At 45.5% G+C, this 21,585-nt stretch overlaps 1 protein-coding gene across 1 annotated transcript in view; it reads right to left on the reverse strand.

Annotated features, from left to right (window-relative positions):
- Positions 1 to 4,967: 4,967 nt before the first annotated feature.
- NCKAP1L (NCK associated protein 1 like) overlaps positions 4,968 to 21,585 on the reverse strand; it is a 40,485-nt gene continuing 23,867 nt past the window's right edge. Inside the window, exons 21-31 of the mRNA XM_019724390.2 lie at positions 20,875 to 21,093; positions 18,917 to 19,047; positions 16,051 to 16,148; positions 15,827 to 15,920; positions 15,600 to 15,682; positions 15,227 to 15,307; positions 12,706 to 12,799; positions 11,703 to 11,819; positions 11,253 to 11,362; positions 9,369 to 9,458; positions 4,968 to 5,491 (exon numbers count right to left, since the gene is read on the reverse strand). Coding sequence (XP_019579949.2) covers positions 5,360 to 5,491; positions 9,369 to 9,458; positions 11,253 to 11,362; positions 11,703 to 11,819; positions 12,706 to 12,799; positions 15,227 to 15,307; positions 15,600 to 15,682; positions 15,827 to 15,920; positions 16,051 to 16,148; positions 18,917 to 19,047; positions 20,875 to 21,093 — 1,249 coding nt within the window. The 3' untranslated portion in view covers positions 4,968 to 5,359. The remainder of the gene's footprint in view (positions 5,492 to 9,368; positions 9,459 to 11,252; positions 11,363 to 11,702; positions 11,820 to 12,705; positions 12,800 to 15,226; positions 15,308 to 15,599; positions 15,683 to 15,826; positions 15,921 to 16,050; positions 16,149 to 18,916; positions 19,048 to 20,874; positions 21,094 to 21,585) is intronic.

Here is a 21,585-nt window from a genome sequence, read left to right on the forward strand (position 1 = left end):
TTCAGCGTCTGCTCTGAGTTGCGATGCTATCCCACTCCTCTTCTCAGTTTCCTTAGCTTGGTCTTCCTGACGTGTCTGCATCGCTGTGGCCTTTCCCCTGGTGTCTCTAACGTCCCTCCTGGTCATGGAAGTTTCTCCCAAGTTTAAAGCTTTCCAGAGAGAATCCACCAGAGCAGCAGCACCACATCTTCTTTTGATTAAATATAACTCCATGAGAGCCAGGAAATCATTCCCAATATCTCATCTCAACCCCTCCTGTAGCCTTTCCAGTTTATTTCCCTTATTGTCTTCAGTGAAAGAAATCTAATGGCTGAGGGCCCAGCTGGAAACAGCCTAACTGATTAAAACATTTGAGAATGAATGACCTGGAACATGAACTCAAGACCTTGTAACAGGGCAAAGCTTCTTCCAACAAACTAAGTCCTACTTTGGACTCTGGCAGGAAACACCTTAGCATTTCTTAGATTTGTTCTTAATGACCACCTACTTTAGCACGGGGGATATCCTATGTAAACTCAAAGTGGAGATGTATTCACTGACTAATCCAGGATCCCAGAATGTGAGTTTTAATTTGAAGAACTTCTGGAGGTTGGAAGGAGGTATCTGAAGAAGGTATTTACTCCATTCTAAATATCGGGTGGAAGTTCCCCCCTTGCCAGGCAATGGAGGAGAAGAAAACAAAAGTGAAGTGGCAGGGTGAAGATTCCCAACATCAAAGAATTGCCTCTTAGGCCATTAGGTTAGGTCAATCCTTCAGATCTAGCAGAACCAGCTCCCAGAAGTACCGAGGCCGAAGGAGATGGCGAGTCAGAGAAGGACAAAAAGAGGAAAGAAGACTGGGACTGCCCCCTCCCTGTCCATCTAACTTCAGCACACATCCCTCTTTCCCCGCCTTGCCAGGTACAGTCCCAGCCAAGACAAAGCTGCATCTGAGACCCCAGTCAGACTCCGACACAATCCAGTTCTCAAAACTTGAGAGCAATTGCCTTCTTTATCAATTGAAAAAGAATGGGCTAGAAACTGCGAAAGAATTGCAAATTAGGATTAGAGCTAAAGAGCTCTAATTAGGGAATTAGGATTAGAGCTAAGGAAATTCCCAAATTAGGCAGTATTTCAACTAGAAGCAGGAGATATACTTACAGAAGGATCTCCTAACATTTCTTGTCAATACAGTGGTATATGCCACCCCGCCCCTGCTCTCCCAGCACCCCATCTCCTAAACTATTGAAAGAAAACTTCACGCCCCCCCAAAAAAAATGTATCTGTAAAAGACACTTTAGACTCCATCTAGTCTAACTCCCTTCATTTAACAAATGGGAAAACTAAGCCCTGAAAAAAGTGCGTGGTCCGACAGAGAACAAGCGACAAAGCCAGGGCCGAGTCTCCCGTTCTTTTCCTAGTGCTTTTCCACGCTGTGCCTCTCTTTCTCTTTCCAGAGTCACCAGTCCTGGTGTTTAACCTCAGCCTCATTCCTCTTGTTGCAATTCAATCCCGTTTTTGTCTTACCCTCCCTCTAGCGGGATAAGAACAGGGTGTATCTGCTCCATTCATAGGCTCAAAAGAGCTGATATTCTTCTTTCCCAATCTTTTTCTCCTGTCCTCTGCCCCCACCTTTCCCAGCTCCTTCTACCCAACCTCATTCCTCTCCTTTTCAGCTTCCACACTGTCCCTGCCCCTTGGAGACCGTGCCTCCTCACTCCCTTAACCCCACAGTCCCTTCCAGCAAGCTTTGAGTTTGACAGACACCAAAAATGATATTTTGGCAGTGGTGACCGATGGATGTGATCTGCCTCCTACAAGAACGCTATTTAAAGGGGCGGCCTCACAATCCTCTACTTCCAAAGTGACAGGAGAAAAGCCTGCTCCTCATTCTCTCCAGAGCTGCAAACTCAGCTCAAGTTCACTTCTGACTGCCTCAACATTGCAGGCTGGTATAGCAACGTGGCCTGCCGCTCCTGCTTCCTATTCAGGTGGGAGGGAGAGTGCTTGACAACTCCTTGAGGTGTGGGGGCTGAGGGGGGATTCATCTTCCTCTCCTTTGATGACAGGTACTTAGGAGGAGCAGGAGGCCCTGTGGGGAGGAGGACTGGAAGAATACTCTTCCCCCCCAACCGCGTGAGTGCATTTCAACCATGTGCCAGCTTCTTCTCAAAGTCAGACTTTGTTGGAGAACTGATAATAGGCATGAGGACCTAAGGTTAAGGAAGTCTTGTCCCTAGCTGGGACCTCCCTCCCTCCCGGTTACAAGCACAAACCACAGTTGTTCTCTTCCTCCCAGGCCAAGTACCAAAGGGTTAAGACCCCCTAGTCCAGGCCCTAGCCCCACTGCGCATAGAGGCTGCCCTCATGTGCCCACTGGACTGACTGAACTGCCCAATGGAATGAGAGCACCTCTGCAACATCTCGCCCCAGGCCTGGTACAGGGATAATTCCATCTCATTGCTGCAAACAAGTTAATGGAGATTTTAATGAAAATAAATGCACTAATGAAAATGCTGAGGCTAGAACCAAGTCTGCCTGCAAGACAAAGCAATCAGGTCAGAATTTCTTCCTGATATTCATTCCTCGGTTCCTTTTAGGCCTGAATAAAAAGCAAGCTGGGGATCTGAGAGCAGAAAGCAGTTCATAGTTTTCATAGTTGTGTCCTAGGCTATAAGGAAGCAAACTGCCTAAAATGCTGATGGGTAGTGTGACCTCTAAACATTCACCTTTTGTTTCAGGTGGTACAGGCCATCAGGTCCTCACCTCCTATTTTTGCTCATTCTAGGGTCTCTGGATGCTAACAACTAAATCTGAGATGAAGAGGCAGTCTGGTCAGGGAGAAAAGGTCTAGGACTTGGGTCCCAGTTCTACATGTACTGCTAAACATGTGGCTTCATTAAGTCATTTAACATCTCTGAATCTGTTTACTGGCCTGAAATAAGGAAGTCTTCCCTGGCTACCTTGCAGAAATGTCATAAGGATGCAAGAACACATTGAAAATGTATATGTGATAGAGAAATGTATGTGTAATTATATGTTTATAAAGAGATATTATGTCAAATGACAAAATTTTAGAAAAGGAGAACAGATTTGTATTGCCAGGGGTTATGGAAGGGGTAGAGGGTTGCAGGAGGGAAGTGAGTGTGGTTATAAAAGAGCAACATGAGGGATCCTTGTGGTGACGAATCTGCTCTGTATCTTGACCAAGGTGGTAGATACACGAACCTACACGTAACATAGCTGTACTGAACTAAATACATACACGCAGAGAAAACAAGTATAAAACTGGGGAAATCTGAATCAGATCAGCAGATTGTACCAATGTCAATAGCCTGGTTATGATAGTATACTATCATTTTGCAAGATGTTACCATTGAGGGAAAACTGGTAAAGATACATAGGACCTCTCTGCATTCACTTATTGGATTAACTATCTCAATAAAAATTTTAATTAAAAAAATAAAAGGCATTATGTCTACCCTGTTCCCCTTCAGTAACTTGTCTTCTGTCCTCGGGGAGGCTCCTCTTAAGCAGTTCCACATAGAGATGGAAAAAGGGGTCTCCATCTCCTCAAGATGATGATCCCAGCAGAGATATGTGTTTAAAATTAGTTGTTCAGATACTTCTGAGCCTTCTCGTCCTCATCAACTTTGCCCTCAGTTTCAGTGGGCCTGACCTTGAATCATTCCTTAGAACAAAATGTCCTTTCCATACCAAGGAAGGACAATTTGCTGATTCAGGAAGCATGTTGCTTCTATCCTAAAGAGCAGACAATTGTTGCTAAGAAAAACTTGTTTTGATTATGGGTGCCAAGTTTAAAAAGTATTGACTAAGCTTGGGTCTCAAGAAATAAAAATCAAACACACATACCATGTTTCCCCAAAAATAAGACCTAGCCAGACCATCAGCTCTAATTGCAAAATTAATAATAAGACCAGAGGTCTTATATTGCATTATATTATATAAGACAGGGTCTTATATTAAAATAAGACTGTGTCTTATATTAATTTTTGCTCCAAAAGACACATCAGAGCTGATGGTCTGGCTAGGTCTTATTTTTTGGGAAACACCATACAAAATCCAAAAACAGCTATCAAATAGCTTTAATAAAGGCCAGATGGTTTTGCTGAAAGCCAACGATTGCTTCCCTTTTATCACGGAGCTATGGACGTGACCCTGATTAATCAACTAGTTAATCACATTTATCCATTCCATCCACTCTGAAACAGACATATATGATCTGTGGCTCCAGCCTTCCTGGCAGTGAGTGCACAGAAGTAATGGATGGAGGCCACTGTTTTCTGCCATGGAGTTAACTAAACCTAGTTTAGTGCTGTCTTGAACCCCCCAGGCTTTGTGACTCTTGAAATTCTAATTAGTGCAGAAAAGGGCTAAGTTGAAATAGCTTGTACTCCCTCAAGTATACCCACGCTCAGGGCCCTATAACCTAATGAGGTCTATGAAATTTAAGATCTAGAAAAGAAATCCCTGCCTGGAGCAACAGCTATACCCAGGATGACAAGGGGATTTGGGTTAAAGTAGTCTTTATAGATTGAAGGAAAAGGACCCCAAATGATCTGGAAGGGAAACCCACATGACTCTGGTCTAATTAGTTGTCGTGTGACCTAGAATTACCTAGACTAGCCCTCTGCTCTGGGTTGTGGTGATGTCAGAGAAAAAGCAGGAGGTGTGAAAGTTAAAGAGATGAGCGAACTTACTTGTTACCCACAAAATGTGGTAGGGCAGGTGAAAGGGTTTGGGGCAGAGAGAATTTCTCAAGAGCACGTCCTCATTGTCCCTAGAGGCAGCAGAGTTGGAGGCAGAGGATGAGACCCATGACTCCTAAAAGAGCCCCCACAAAGGAAAAACAGGTGTTCCTTTGCTAGAATTTTTCAGTAGGAGCAGGCTGAATGTTTGCAGAACACGTTTAGAAAAGGAAGAGAGGAGATAATCGTCCTAATGAATGTGCAGGGGACAATAGCAGCTCCAGTGGGAGGATTATAAGCTCATTATAGTTTAATATGATGATTGATCATCTCTGTCGGCCAGCATTATCCTAGAATAGTGATGAAGGTCGGAGAGATCCACGCCAGTCAGAGCTCAAGCTCCAGTCAACAGAAGATAGAAAACATATTTGTATGTCACTCAGTTTTCTCGTTGTAAAAATTCACACTCAGGGCCCCATTCGCCTAGCTTTTCCCATAGCCTGTCCTCTATCCCCCCAGCCTGCCCCACTTCTCTATGATTTCTCAGCCCTGGACTGTTCCTCCATATGCCTGTTCATCAGCTCTGGCTCCAGACACACCCCATTCCCACTCCTTAAGAAAATGCCACAGCTTCCAGTATGGCGTGGGTTTGGGTAGGTCCACAGGGCTCTTCAGTGAGTACTGGTTGGCACTCGGTTCAGGTGGAAGGTCCGGGATACCTCCCGATAGGCATTTCGAAGCAGGACATAAGGGAAACAGGACTCCAGCATGTCTAGGGTCAGGAAGGAGGACTCCTCTACCACCTGGAAGAGAAGGGGCCAAGCGATGAGAACCTCAGGTGGGGCATACCTCTGTGACACCCTGTTCCGCTTCATTCAGTCCCCTGGGCCAGGCCCTCTGAGGCCCTCAGATTTATAAGTGAACAGAGTTCCAAATCACACTCCCTCTTCCTCCCCCACTTGGTTTAGCTCTAGGAAAGCAATATGGCCTCTTCAGCTCCATTATAACGGCCCCTGTCCCCCTCCTCAGGGTTATATGAAGGGCTCAGAAGCAGAAGGCAGAAAAGAGTCACTTCCCTTGTGTCAGAAAAAAATCCCATTCTCTGTCATTCTGGATGCTAAATCATATGTGGGTGGGCAGCACAGATGCAGGTAAGAATGAATAAAAGTGCTAATGACAAAGCTTGGCAGAGAAAGAAACAATTGCCACTGCAGGCTGGAAAAGGGGCCCGGAATCCACCTGGGTCCTCTTGTGCGGGGCCTCAGTGTCCTCCCTTTCTCAGTACAGTGCTTATGGAACAGTAAGGATGCTGCAGAAAGGAGCGGGCATGATTAATTAGTTTAATTAGAAGCCTGTGTGCTGTGGTAATCCCAGCAGCCCCCACAGCCAAGCAGAAAGATAGATCAAGATGCCTGGATGAGACCTGGTGGCAGGAACACGTGAGCGAAAAGCAGCACCACCTAGCATTGGGCTGGAGAGGCCCCAGCCCGGAGGAAGGAGCAGGGTGTTTCCTACAGTACTCTTCTCATCAAGAGCTTTGGGACTAAGAGACACACTCTGGAGACGAGTGTCCCATATCCTCCAGCAATTCACACAGATGGGCCCTCCCCAGTATTGCTGGGGTTTCCAGTTCTAAAATTTCACTCAGAAAAGAGAACCTACCCTATCGACGCTAACATGCTCCTTGCTCTGAAGTCCTTTCAGGTTTTAAAATGTGTAAGATTCTGCTATTCTCAAATACATGTACACAATACACATAGCCTCAGAAGAACAGGTGCTACAGGCTGAAGGGATGGAAATCTGTCAATAAAACTGTAGCTCGGATCTTAGGTTGGATAACAGAAATAATTTTTTGCTGGGCAAGACTTTCAAACCTTAAGCCAGGAGAGGGATAGGCTCTCTTTTCCAGGATACAACCCTCAGGTGTAGGAAAACGAGTGACAGCTTCCAGAAGAATCCACTGGCCTAAGACTTCTTACTAGTCTTTGCTCCATTAAGCACAGAAAATAATTGGAGGAGATTCATATCGTGTGTACCCGAAAATAAGACCTCACCGGAAAATAAGCCGTAGCATGATTTTTCAGGATGACATCCCCTGAACATAAGCCCTGATGCATTTTTTTGTTGTTGTTATTTTTTTTTTTTGTTATTTTATTAAATTTATTGGGGTGACAATTGTTAGTAAAATTACATAGATTTCAGGTGTACAATTCTGTATCACATCATCTATAAATCCCACTGTGTGTTCATCACCCAGAGTCAGTTCTCCTTTCATCACCATATATTTGATCCCCCTTACCCTCATCTCCCACCCCCCACCCCCTACCCCCCTTACCCTCTGGTAACCACTAAACTATTGTCTGTGTCTATGAGTTTCTGTTTCTCATTTGTTTGAATCAAAAATTAATATAAGACCCAGTCTTATTTTCAGGGAAACACGGTAGTAGTAGAAATAGCCCTAGACTGAAGGCCAAGAAACTTGGGTTCTAATCCCAAATCTCCCCATATATTTTGGGGGAAACCTTGAATGTCATCTTTCCCTCCCTGTCCATGGTTTCCTCATCTATGAACTATAAGGACTGGACCAATTGCCAGGATCCGGCCTCGTTCTGACATCTAAGATTCCACGATTCTATGAGAGCATCATCTCTTTCCCCCTGAGAAACCCACCCATGCCAGGAACAGGCTGGCAATACTAGGGGTGGACAGTGCCCAGGCTTGACAGCTGAGAGAGAAAGACCCCAGGGAGAGGAGTGCCTGGCCAGAGTTTGGGGCTATATGAGTAGCCGCTTAACTCAGAATACAGCTCCTTCCCCTTCAGTCATTTCCAATTTCTCTGTGGAAACATTTGCATTTAAATTGCTTTGCAGCAGCAGAAAGCACCTGGTCCTAGCTCTGTTCCAGCCACTCTGCAGGCCTCACTGCGAATGCCACAAGGGCATATGCCTTCTCACAATTCTTTTTGGTGGGGGGAGCAAAGCAGAAGGAGGAGGCAGGGCTGTGTGGCAATACAGAATCACCTCCAACCTTCCAGAAGTGAAAACTGCCCAAGGCAATGAAGAGGCATACCTAACCATCCAGAAGCTAAAATAAACAGCAGAGGGAGGGAACTAACATTTGTTGAGCATCTATTATGTACTAGGCACTTTCACATATATTATCTCATGAATCTTAACCACTGTTATCACGAGGATTACTGCCCGCTTTTATGGATAAAGACTCAGCAAAGGTTAATTAACTTGCTGCTCCACAGACTGTGCTCTACCCAGCACACTACTGGCATTTGCCGTATATGCCATCTGCCTCCTCTGCCCTCTCACCCCTCACTACCCGCCCCCCGCCACACACACACCCTCATGTCCATTCTCTTCTCTTCTCCATCATAATCCTTAATCAGCCCAACCTACGCCTTTTTCTAGCAGGAGAAATTGAGACACAGATACCACTCAGTGCCCAAGTATTTAAAGGAGACCCAGGGGGCATCGCAGGCATCCCTGCCCCTAACATTTGTGGTCCTGGGCCAAGAGTCCAAATGGCAGCCCACATACCATATGACTAAATAAATCAAATAGACTATTATGTTCTAGCTTTAACTTTCACAATATACTTTTATAATTTCACAGAAGGCCAGGTTTGAATGAACAATTCTTAGACTCCTCAGAGCTCCGCACCAGAACAGGGAAGCGGGAACCAGCCTCAGTTGGAAGGGTTTTTCATGCACACTTAGACTTCCTATCCGCACAGCTAAGCTCCAGCCCTACATTCTTTGGGCACCAGAGGCAAATCCACCAGCAGCAGTCTACCTCAGTAGGACGGATGTGGGGAAGACACTCCGCCCTACAAGTCCCACAAGCGGGCTGGAGCTGCTTAGCAGAGAATTCTGAGGTCTCCGAAGTCCTTACTGGGGCTTCAAGGTGAGGCACAGGCTCCAGTGGATGTGTCCTCACCCCATAGGCCAGAGGAGGGCCTCTTAAACCCAGGGCCCAGGGCAGGAGCCCCTCCTGTCCATATCTAAATACTAACCTGGAGAATCAGACTTTTAGAGCAAAAGAGTGAGTAAGTGTGTTGGGAGGGAAACAGGGTCATGAGGAAAAGATTTTGTTTTTAATTAACTGAGTCAGAGTTCCCAGAACTTTCTGCCAAAGTAGAGAAAAGCCCACAGCTTGGGAAGAAAGGAGAAGAGATAGCAGGAGCTGCCTGATACAGGGCCCACCTGGCTCCCTGCCTCACAGCTTTTCATCTAAAATCCCTCCCCTCTCTGAGCCCTCCCCACCAGCCCCCATTTCAGCTCCCTGCTATTTGGCACCCTCTTCACAGTACTCTTAAGGACAAGAAAGCCCGTGATAGGAAGTGGCCAAGTAAAACCAAACATGTACTGGGCAGGTAGTTCTGGATGAGGGACTCAGCTGCCCCACCAGGTCAGAACATTGCAGGCAAAGGGGGCCGGTCAGCTAAAGGCCAGGAAGGCCCTGGCCTGCAGAGAAGGCCTTGAAGACTCTCCCTTGCAATTACAGGACAAGTGTAGAGTGTTGACTAGAACGTGAGGGCTAGACCCAGAGGGTCAGGCAGAATTAAGTTCTTTGGGTGATGACAACGGCAGGGACCCAAAGACCCTACAGAGGAGTCTCTCTCTGGCCCTCCCGCTCTCTTTCCCCAGACCAACTTAAACGAGATACATACCAAGCGCATGAGCAGAGAAATGGATTCCCGATTTCTGGTTTTAATCTTGTCAGTCTCCTGGCCCAGATGCAGGAGGCTGACAGAGGCCACCTGTAAGGGAAGAATTTGTAAGGGAAGCAGCTTTTTATGGAGGTCAGAGTAGGACAGCCTCGGGCTACAGAAGAAAAGATCAAGGAGGAATGTTGAGAAGTGCTGGGATGTTCCTGGAGACTCAGGGTGGAAAAGTGGCAAATTCCCTCTGTTTCAGATGCATATTGCCTGTCAACCAGCCAGTGCAGACAACAGGAGGCCGCCAGGGGTACTGGGGGAGAGGTGGCAAGGGCAAGGAAAGAACCCAGAACAAAGGCAGGTGATGCTGGGTGCCAGGAGATTAATCTCTTTTCCCAGGCAGCCTCCAAACACTGCTGTCATCATGTTTACAGCTGACTCCTCACCCAACTAGAGATAGGGCTGGGCCTCTGATTCAGACACAGTGCGCTTGGTGTTCTCCTCCTGTCAACTCCCAAATAGCTGTCCTCTCCATTCACCTCCAGGTCCCCAACAAATCAAAGAGGGAAGATTGTATCCCAGGCCCATTTAGCAAACAAAGAGGGTAAAAGGGAAAGCGGGGGGAGGGGGAATTCCCTTCTCACCCCATCTTAGAGCTATGCTGTGAGTCCTCTTTATATCTCCGATGCTCAGAGCCCATTCTGTCTGATGGGCTGGCCCAGTTTAAATAGAGACCCACTCAAGCCCCAAGCCCCCAAGCCCCAGACATGTACTTTTCAAGACAATGGTATGATTCCTGAGAGAATATAATCTACTGTGTTTCCTCCTGAAAGAAGACAGATGAGGCCCTACTTCTTAAATGAGACCATGTTTTGCCAAGGAATAAGCTCCCTCTTGCTGAGAATGCTCAAGCAGGCAATGGGGAATGGACCATGTATCAGAAGTGTATGGATGGGATTCCTCCATGGAGGATTTAGAGTGGAAAACTCTGGGCCTCTTTCAACGATGGAAAGAGATTACTTTGTGTTTCTCCAGAGGCAAAACTAAGATCAATGGTGGTAGTTACAGGGAGCCAAACTTTGGCTAAAATTTCTTTTAAAACAATTTTTTTCAAACAAATCAGACACAGCCTACAGTAGAATCAGCCACCTGGTTGTAAGCCCAAGTCCCTAGAAATCTAAACCAGCGGTTCTCAAAGTGAGATCCCAGGACGAGCAATATCAGGACTAACTTGGAAACTTGTTAGCAATGCAAATTTCCCAGCACATGTTGAATCCACTGACTCAGAAATTCTCTAAACTATTCTGATTTATGCTCAAGTTTGAGAATTCAAAAAAAGTTTTACTTTTTGTCAATATTAGAGTTAGAAATGGCCTTATAGATTGTAAAACTCCAGCTTTATTGTACATCAGGTCTCCTGGAGACCTTATTAAAAACAGGCCAGGACTCACCCTAGGATATTCTAATTCAGTAGATCTGGTATAAGGGTTGGGGCTCTGCATTTGAACAAGCTCCTTGGGATATTCTAATAACACCAAGGTAGTGAATCATGGGTTCAGTTTAATCACTATATTTAATAAATGGGAAGACTGAGGCCCCGAAAGTTTGGCTCTTCAGAGGTCACACAACTTAGTGATGGATCCAGAACTAGAACTCAGATTTTCTGACTCTTAGTCCAGTGCTCTTTCTAAGTATTCGAGCAGAGGCTGAAATACCAGCTGTTAGGGAATTTAGAAGAAATCCCTGCCTTTCACGAAGTGGCCTCTCCCTGCTTAATGAATTAGGTAGGATTTTAGACTCCAAGACCTGTTCAACAATAACTGTCTGTGGATTTAAGTCGAAACAATTCTCTCCAGACTTTGCAACCTTACATTCCTTTTCACCTAGCCCACTCACCACCAGAAATTCCTTGAGGTGAGTTTCAATGTTCTTGTTGTAGAGTGTGAAGAGGGCAGCAGACACCTGGATGACGGCTTTGGTCAAGCAGTGAATGTTGTTGCTGAAACCTAGGTTATTATTGATGGAGGGGGAAAGAAACAAAAGGAAATAAAGTGAGCCACTCCAGCCTGACCTCAGCTGCTAAGTTCGCATGTTTTCAGGCTGGACCACCCCTACTTAACACCAAAAGGACTAGGAGGCATTTGGGAATTAGGAGAAGGATGTTCTTACAAAATTTCACTAAATTGAATTTTTTGGATAGTTCCTTCTCAAGTGCTTTTTGAAACAGAACTTTGCACCTGAGTCAGAAGTCTGTATTTTCCAGGTAGATAAATGTCTCTTTTCATCTCCCCACCCCAGGACAGTAACCTCAATAGGGCGGTTTTCTCAGACCTACTCCTTACGTACCATCCATCTCAATGCTATAGAAGGAAGAAGGGTCTGTGGCAAGGAGTGGGAGGGAAACTGCAAGGAAGATCAAGAGCAGGCAGGCCACCTTATATTCCTCCTCAGGGGATGCAGTATCTGGTGAGAAGGAAGAGAGGACAAGTAAGGTCAGCAAACAGGAGTGTTCTTCTCTAGGGTCCTACTTCACAGAATTCCTGTGAGGATCACGGGAGAAAACCTCTATGAAGACACTTGATACAGCACTATGGGCAAACCATTATTGCTGACGGGGACAGGGTGAGCCTCCAGGTACCGTGAGGGGCCTGAGGTCTGGAGGCCTCCTCTGGTGACAGAGCAGAGCTCTTAGCGAAGGGCTCTGCTGACAAGCAGTCCAAGCACACTGTCTCTGCGATGGGGTGGAGAGGCCGGAAGGAGAGGAAAGAGTCTCACCAAAACTAAGAGAAGAGGGAGGGCCAGTCTGGAGATTTGAAAGGGCTTAATACCAACCCGTAGGTTCCATCCTGTTCTGAGTGTAAGTGTGAATGTGTAAGAGGAAATGTGTAACGGAAAATGTGAGAGACAAATGTGAGAGACCTGGGGAAGAAGGAAATAGTGTCAAGGTGGGAAGGGAGAGTACACGATCACTCTGGGGACTTACACACTTTACCACACAGCTCAGCGTGAAATCACACACTACCAGTGTATTGTTCCCTCATTGTTTCTTCTGCATTAATCTTATTTCCCCAACCAGACTGTAAATTCCTTTGAGCATTTGCTGAGCATCAAACAGACTCTCACTTAATACTTTTTAGCTGATTGATAGGTCAGCTGGTTGGAATGTGACTACAAGTCTAAATTACCTGTGTATTTTGTGGGGGTTAGGGACCATGCTTTTAGTTTTTCTTTAGCTCCCAGTTTATATCCCCTGAATTTACAACCCCAAACAAAAGGCTTCTTTGACATTGACATTTTTCCTCCCCAAAATATGGCCCCGGCCTTCCCTTGACCCCTTTCCCCAATTCACCAGTTTTCAGGTTAGCAATGGCAGCCACCAGAGCTGGGTCAATGTCACAGCCCACTCCTGCAGCAGATGCCAGCTCGAAGACACTCAGGGTCACCTGGTAGAGAAGAAAACAACATTCTGAAAATGATTCCCAGGAAAGAAGTGCTTGGCAGAAGCTACAGGTAGTCAGGATTCCTAAATCAGATTTTAAACTTTTGGTGTACCATCACCTTTTGCAGGAATTCCTTTCATAGCTTTCCCTAACCTACAGGGGAAAAAACCCAAATGCTTTAGCTTGGCAGTCACATACCGCATACTACAAATTTACTCTTTCAACTTTATTTCTCCAAACACTTCCTAAAGTAATTTATTCACTCTCCAAACTATACTTCCTTACTTCCATACTTTGGTTCATGTTCTTCCTTAGTTCAGGGTGTTCTTGCCTTTCCTCTACTCATATCTAGGTGACACCCATCCCTTGAGGCTTAACTTAAATCTCTGTGAAGCCCTCCATGATTACTTCAGCCCAAACCCGTGTCTGCCTCCTTAAACTGGTAGCACTGACTTAGCACTGATCACACACACAGTACCTGGAGACTTCAGTTATCTTTTCAGATAGGAGGTGAGGCATATGGCTTATCTCACCAACTAGATTATACTTTTTTTAACCTCATGGCGTGGAGAAGGGAGAAAAAGGCTTTGGAGTGAGAAGTTCTGGGTTCAAATCCTAGCACTACCACTTACTAAATATGTGACCTTGACTAAAAGTTACTTAACCTTTTTTGAGCCTTAGTTTTCTTATCTGTAAAACTGGGATAATAGTACTTACCTCACAGAGTTGTTGTGAAGATTGAATTAGACTACACGTGCAAAGCATCTACCGTAGGGATTAACAGTCACTACTAATAGACTAATAAACATTATCCCTTTCCCTCCTCTTCCTTTATCTCAAAGCTAGAAATGTTGCATTTCTTTTTATCCTCTCTAGTTTTTAATACAATGCTAAGCTCACAGAAGGGACTCAATATTTACTGACTGATACCCAAACCCCCTCGTTGTACTTAGAATCAGGTTCCCAGGATATAGCCTCAAACCCCCACTCCCACACCAAGGACTTAGACCCCTTTGAGGCTAAAAAAAAAAAAAAAAAAAGACTTTAACATGTTCTGAGAGAATAAGGATAACTGTTTTAATAGCAGACAATTAAGTAGAATATCATATGCAAAGAACCCCACAAACATAACAATATACACAAACTGACCTATGGGACTCGACACAGAAGGTAAACTTTAGCCACATTCTGCTCTGCCCTGGATTTAAATTCCCTACTAACTAGATGACCCTGCTCATGGCAACCATGGCCTCAGAGGTCAGAGCCCTGGTCCATGACCTGTGGTTTTCTGGAGGAAGAAAGGGATGATAATTGAAGGGGTCTTACTTTTCTTTTATCCTAAGCTTCTCACCCTCTGAGGCAGTAACAGAATCTCTGATGGACAGGACATCCCCCCTCCACCTCCACCTGTTCTTTTTCACAAGCGGGCAGAGCATAGAGCTCAGGGCTGCCTGGGAGATATCAACTAGACAAGCTCCTGACAGGCTAGAGCATTGGCGCCAGCATCAGCAGCTGCCAGAAACCCAGGCTCACTGTAAAATGATAACTGGTCCAAAGGGGCAGCCATCCCAGTGAAACATCACCCCTCACGGCCCCCATGACCACTTGACCCTCATCTGATTTTACACAAACAGAAGAGGATATTTCACAACTCTTTTGATCTCAAGGTAAGAACATTTTTCTTAACACCTAATTTTAATTCTTTCTGCTAACCAGTTTCCTCTTATCACAGACCGCCCTCTGTTAAGGGATGGTCAATAAGAGAAGCAACCTGCCCTGTGCGTTTGAAGGCCCCTGTTCCCAGCCTTCAGCTATATTTCCTGTGTAACATACTTGTTCGTTCCAGGTGATTCAAAAGACAAGATAATGGAAGGGGCGGGGAATGGATGTCTGACTTGGGGTGCCTACAGAAGCCCCTCTTTTTTCCTCCATCTCTGTAGTAAACGGGGCCTTGAGGCAGATGACACAGACAAAGGAACCAGAAAGTTTCACAACTGGTAGGAAGAAATGCCAGAAAAAGAAAGGAAACTCTAAAGGCAGGCAGGGTGGGTGGGAATGGAAGGAACAAATCTTTTTACAAAAAGTACCTAAATTCCTGACTAAAGAGGAGCTTGTGTGTACATCTTAGGTGAAAACCTACAGCTACTGTCCCAGAGCTTACCCTTCTCCCTCCAGTAATGTTTCCCCAGCCCCAACAGGGTCTCCCGGGCTCCCACTTTTCTCCATTCCCCCATGTCTCCCTCTCTCCCCAAGAATATTTGTCTGACCAATGCCCTCTCACTTCACAAAATTTCCCCCAGTGTTTTCCTATTCAAACCCTGGCTCTTCTCCCTACAGTATTCTTCAGAGCCTTCTCTCCCTTACAAGATCCTAACTATACCCTTTTTCAACATGCCTCCACATTGGATTCCACTTTGCACTCCCCCATACCTTGATGTCTGTGTCTGGAGTGACAAACTCCTTCAGGCACTCAATGGGACCCATAAGAAATGGGCAGTGGGAGGAGAAAACCTAGAGGAAAGAAGATGAATGAATCCACAGAACAGTGGCCAGCCAGTACCTTCAAAGACAGGTAAAAACAAACAAAACAAAGGGCCTCAGCTTAAATATGAACCTAGCTGGCTTCCCACCCCTCTCCCATGCCTCCAGCTTTCCTTAGTTCATTTAGCCCCAGATCTTCCAGGACCTCTACTAAATTAAGCTCCTTTCTCCTCAATGTTCTCCAACCCTTTCCACAACTTCTCATACAAGCCCTACCACGGAGGGGACTGTGATTCTGTGGCAGCCCCTCTCCCCAACTCACCTCCCGAAGTCCCTCTTGGGCCATGGCCCTGAAACTGAGGATAACCCCAATGATGGTCATGCGTTTGAGCACATTATCAGCCCCTGAGGAGAAAGACGAGTGTTAGAGAACTAGGAGGACAGTGATGGCGCTGCTTCTTCAGATCCGGCCCAGCCCCCAGGTCCCCCAAATCCAGATCCCGCAATGCTTTGCCCACAGTTCCTTCTCCCTTTTGGGGAGGTGCTCACCTATCAGCTGGGGCAGCAGAGATGCCATCAAGTCTGCCTTGCTAAAGTTAGAGCGGATCTGAACAAGCACATCCATGTTTTCCACCACCAGCTTCTGCAGCCGGGACACAGAGACGTTAGGCAGGAAACGCCGGAACCCACGGTGCCTCTTTCCCCCAGTCTCCTACTCTTAACCCTCTTCCCCTGAGGCTGAACATTTTGCCCGGGGCTTGCTTCCACGGTACCTTCAGCTCCACAATCTGAGAGGTCACATGCCACATCAGGTTTTCACTCAGGAACTTCATGCCATAGGGGCCCAAGAGTTCAGCCAAGGCCCGCATCTCTGGAATAGAGTTACAGAGATCCCAGCTGGACTCAGAGGGCACTGGAGCATTTGCACAACAGCTACAGGGTGATTTGACTCTTTAAAATGGGTTTCAGCAAGGAAAGGAAAGGGGAAGTTGGGGAGCAAAAGTGACCTGATATCCTGCATTCAGGTGATAGGTTTGGCCTGCCCATGGGACCGTTTACCCTCTCCCCACTGGTACTCACACCAATATGTATCACAAATGAGAACTATTTATTTTACATCCTTATAAGAATCTATACTTTCCCAGGTCCTTTGATGTGGTACCTCGGTTTTATTCTTACTGGACCAGCTGTAGTAACTTTAGTAGACATAAGACTTTAAACAAGTCACTGAGCCTCTATAAAGCTAAGTTTACTTCTCTGTAAAATGAAGAAATCAATATCTGCCCTGAATACCTCATGGAGTTGATATGAGAATAAATAACATACATTATAAAAACATTAGAACACTATACAGATATATATATATATATATATATATATATATATATATATATATATATGAATAAGGGATTATTATGATAATTATTAACAGCCCTCTGAGATATATGGCTTAACAGACAAGAGGGCAAGGGGTTAAGTGCTTGTCCAAGGTGCTTAACCAAGTTAAAAGCTGGTACCAGAAAGCTAGCGTAATGCCTTACTGCCCCTTCTGGTGTCCCAACAGATACCACAACTAGTTCCTTATCGAAGGCCTGGCTTTGTCTATGTTCCTCCCTCCCCTTCCCTTATTTAACGCCTCACTGTCCAACTTTTTCTCTCCTTAAGCTACCTTTTGTTTTTTCATAATCAACACACATCCGCAGAGTCGCAATTGTGTTTTCCTCTAAATACTCTTTCATCTCATCTGCCCCAATGCCTTATCCCTCCCTACCCAGTCTGCCTCTGGTCCTTTGTGAATCAAATAAAGCTGTCTCGGGAAACCCCATGTTAAGAACAGTAGTGACAAATTCAAACAGGGAGGAGCTCTAGCTATGATCTCTGGCTATGGGCCATCCCAGCAGAGAAAAACCATAAAAGACCAGAAGTGATAACAACAAGAGACCAGTCAAGAAAGGTGAGTTTAACATAGTGAATATGAGTTTAGAGGGAAATGAAAATCAAGGCTCCATGCTCAAGTCTTTGAGAGCAAGACTGGTTGGCCTCCACCTCCACCAATGGCAGAGGATGTAGAAGTGGTCACAGCAACTGACACAGAGCTTTGTCCAGAGTAAATACATTTTTAGAGTCACCTATTGACAGTAGGAAGATTGACCTGAGAACTAGAAAAGGATTTCCTAACCAGTCAACTTAGATAATGCTAAAATGGCCAACAACAGCGAAAGGGACTGAGACGCATCCTCTAGATTGGATGGAGAGGGGACCGCTGAACTGCAAGTCCATCTACAGGTCTGGATCTGCCAAACCTCCTTACTCTAGTCTTCTCTACTCCAGGCTAGTAACCCAAGGGCATCCTCCTCTTTCCATCTATTTTTGGAGTAGCTTTGCCCCATCACCATGGTAACCCAGGAAAATTGGGGTGGGGGTGGTAGAAGGGGGAATCAGCATTACCTCCTGCTGCTTGTCAGTTGTCAGCAAGACCTACAGCTGATTTTAGATGCTGCCTACAGTTTGTGGGTGGAGTTGATGAGAAGGGGACATCTGAAACCTCCAGCAGATAAAGAGTAGGGTCAGCTTACTGATGGAGTCAGAATGAGGGTAGGAAGAAGACAGAGCTGGAGAACAGAACTGCATACTCTGACTTTCATAACACCCCCAAGGAAGGAGAAGGATGGAGAGCGGAGGGTCACTGGAATGTCTCCTACCTGTCCCAAATACCACGCAGGATCCATGACTTACATGGAGTTGAAAGGAAGGAGGAAGCAGTAGGACAGTTCATAAATCAGTCAGTAAAACAAATCCATGAAAAAGGATCTGTATGGCTTAAAGCCCTCTTTAAAAAGAGAATGACTTCCCAACTCATTCACCACACACTCCTTACCTGGCCCCCCTTGAGACACAAAAGCACTTCCATACACTGGGAAGCAGCACTACACAGTGACTAAGCACCAGCTTCTGGAATTTGACTGCCTTGAGTTGAAATCCCATTTCTATCATTAATGAATGTGTGACCTTAGGCAAGCTCCTTAACGTGTCCATGTCTCAGTGTCCTCATCTGTAAAATCGGGGTAAGAGTATCTACCTCAAGGCTCTTGCGAGCATTAAATGAGTTAACACATGAGAACACTGAGAACTTAGCCCACAATAAGTGCCATCCATTATCTTATCATCATTATTAAACATCGGTAACCTAAGCACTGGTTAAAGGCTCTAAAATGTATCCCTAAGAAGGAATATGCCATGATATCAGACCACTATTTCATAATTCCAAGCATGAGAATGACCTTCTTCCATTTATGCTTTATTCTTCATTATATGTCCTATTCTTTTATTCTTCGTGGAGATGGAAAATAACTATTTACTACCCTTCGAAGAATAAATCCTTTCAGTGACTTGAGTGTCCCTAACTCCTAACTCCCCTCACTGTCCCTCTCCACCTTCAACCCTCAGGCCACTCCTCAATTCTGGGTCTCACTTAGAATCACTTTTTGTCCCTAAGGTGGAATCTAGCAGAGATGCTGAGGAGAGGGTAGAATGAGTCTCTGAGGAAGTAGGAGAATTGAGATGGAATCCATAGGCTGAGATACTGTATTGGGGGGAAAGGCTCAGCTCCTTGACAAGGAGACCGGGCCCTGGGCTCACCAGAGATGTCAGAGAACTCCTCTGCGCTGAAGTGTTGCTCGCCCTCTCGGGGGAGGCTGATGAAGGTCTGCATGGCTGGGGCGAGGAGGATGATCCCACTGCTCGCCTGTCTAAGCAGACTTTCTAGGTACCTACCGGGTTGGCCAAGAAAACACAGGAGATTAGTGTTCAATCTTTTCTCCCTACCATTGTTTTCCACCACTACTACTGGGCTCAGGAACAGAAACTCCACCAAAGGCTGGGGTGGGAACAAAGCGACTCAAAGAAGATACTGCAACACTCTAATTAACCCCAAGCTGTTGGCTCAACAACAACTGGCAGTAATGTAATCCTGCTTCACCTCTAATCTGCAGGGTATTCCGTTGGGCCATCAAATGTAATAGCATGCATTCTCCTCCCTCAGCTCCTGCTCTTTTCCGACTATTGTACTCCCCTCACCCTTGGCCTTTCTCTGTCATGTCAGACAAGCCCAAGATGACAAGAAAAAAGCTCCTACTAAATTGGGCTCCTCTGAAATATACTTAGCCTCAAACTCTCCAATGAAAATGTTGGACTGAAAACTTAGGATCCTGGAAGCAGATCTCAAGTCAAACATCCTGGACAGAGAAACCCCATGAACACTAATCATCCAGTCTCCAAACAGTCCCTTCTGACGTCTGGGCAAGCTGAGAAGGCCCCTAGACAATGTCAGCAGAGGATGGCTTGGCTAATCCATGCCATTCACCCAGGCAACTAGCTATTGGCTTAGGTCTTACAGAAGTCACAAGCTAACCACGGGTAGGTCAAACCCATTTGTCAAATGTGATGTATTTTTTCCTTTTAATTTGAATTAGTTGTCAAAATTTTGAAATTGAGAGATTTTACATTAAAAATAAGGATTTAGTGAGGCAGAGATCAGGTGGAGCTAAGTGGCAGCTGCCCCCTTTAAAAAGGCATGTCTTCCCCACCTACCTGAAGTTCCCACCTACCGTGTTTTCCCGAAAATAAGACCTAGCCTGACCATCAGCTCTAATGCGTCTTTTGGAACAAAAAGCAATATAAGACCCAGTCTTATTTTAACATAATATAAAACCAGGTATGATATGATATGAGGTATGATATGGTATGATATGATATATGATATGATATGATATGATATGATATGATATGATATGATATAAACTACCAGGTCTTATATAATATAAGACCAAGACTTATATTAATTTTTGCTCCAAAAGACGCAGTAGAGCTGATGGTCCAGCTAGGTCTTATTTTCGAGGAAACACGGTAGCCCACAACATCCATTTACCTTACCTCCCGGTCCTTTTTGGCATTTGTATTTGCAAAACCTTGTCTGTCTTTCCCCTATTGGGGGTTCTTTGCAGCCTCTCTCCTGATGAGCTCATACTGGATTAAGAGCGCCACCCAGTGGCTTGTGGGGAGGTAGGAATCCGGCTCCATTCCATCCTTAAATCTCAAAGGAAACACTGCTACATAATTCCTACGGTTTGGGGAGGAGGCCCCCATCCCCATTAAGAACAATCTATTAGAAACACGGTCATGGCTGGGGGTGAAGAGACAATATTCCCGAGAGATGATGTCAGAATGGTTTTCAGAGGAAGAAGCTGGGTGAAAAGAGAAACAAGGGAACTTCAGAAAGAAGAAGACAGATCATCTGAAATTAAAACAGTTAGAATCCAGAAAAGGAAGGTTAGGAATTGACGACTAAGAGAGAAAAGGTCAAATTGCTACAGAGGAGATCAATGGACGTTCCACGGGAGATTAGAAAGGGACCTCATGCTGGACAGAAGGGTAGCTGGCTTGCCCCAGCTTATTGCTCCAGTCTTCAAGCCGAAACAAGCCTGTTTGGGGCTCTGTGGCCCTGGGAGTTAAAATGCCTGGACCCGCCAAGGTCCTGCTGTGTAAAGGAAAAAGTGCTAACAAAGAGGTAAGGCAGAGTGAGGACAAGCAACACTGACCAATTTGTGTAGAAAGTGGTGATAGTCTGCTCCCCACAGGAGTCCAGAGGCTGTGTCTGCTGCAGAAGGGCATTGCGGATGACCCTGGAAACATCCGCACCCAAAAACTGGGCCAGTGACTGGATGAAACCGATGTACGCTTTGACTCCTGCCAATAGCTCAGAAGGCCTTGCAATCTCCTGGGTCGTGGCATTGTAGCCAGCCAGCCACACAATGGCTCTGGGTGACAAAAATCATAATCACAACCATACTGATAAACATAGTAACAATTATCACATTTCACTGTGTTCCAGGTGCTGTGCTATGATTTTACTACATGCAGTATCTCATGTAAACCTCATAGCAACCCAGTAAGGTAGGTATAATTATCCCCATTTTACAGATGAAGAAACTGAGACACAGAAATAGTAAGTCACTTGCTATCTGTGAAGACCACATCGCTGGCAAGTGGCAGAGCTGGGACTTGAATCCAATGACATTTGATTCCTCACCATTATGCTCTTCTGCCTCCTCTGGAAAGATTAGTTCAGGTGGTAAAAGACCTGGGCTCCCAAATCCCACCTAACTCTACCTGAAGGCTCACACCACCTGCATTCTCAGGACCAGTATTTGTCTTTTCTCCTAGAAAATAATTAGTTCAACCCCTGTCAGAAATGCAAAACCATACCTAGAAATCCTTGGAAGTGCAGTGCAATCCTTACTGGCCATGGG

The sequence above is a fragment of the Rhinolophus sinicus genome, linkage group LG02, assembly GCF_036562045.2.
Source record: "Rhinolophus sinicus isolate RSC01 linkage group LG02, ASM3656204v1, whole genome shotgun sequence".
Classification (NCBI taxonomy): domain Eukaryota; kingdom Metazoa; phylum Chordata; class Mammalia; order Chiroptera; family Rhinolophidae; genus Rhinolophus; species Rhinolophus sinicus.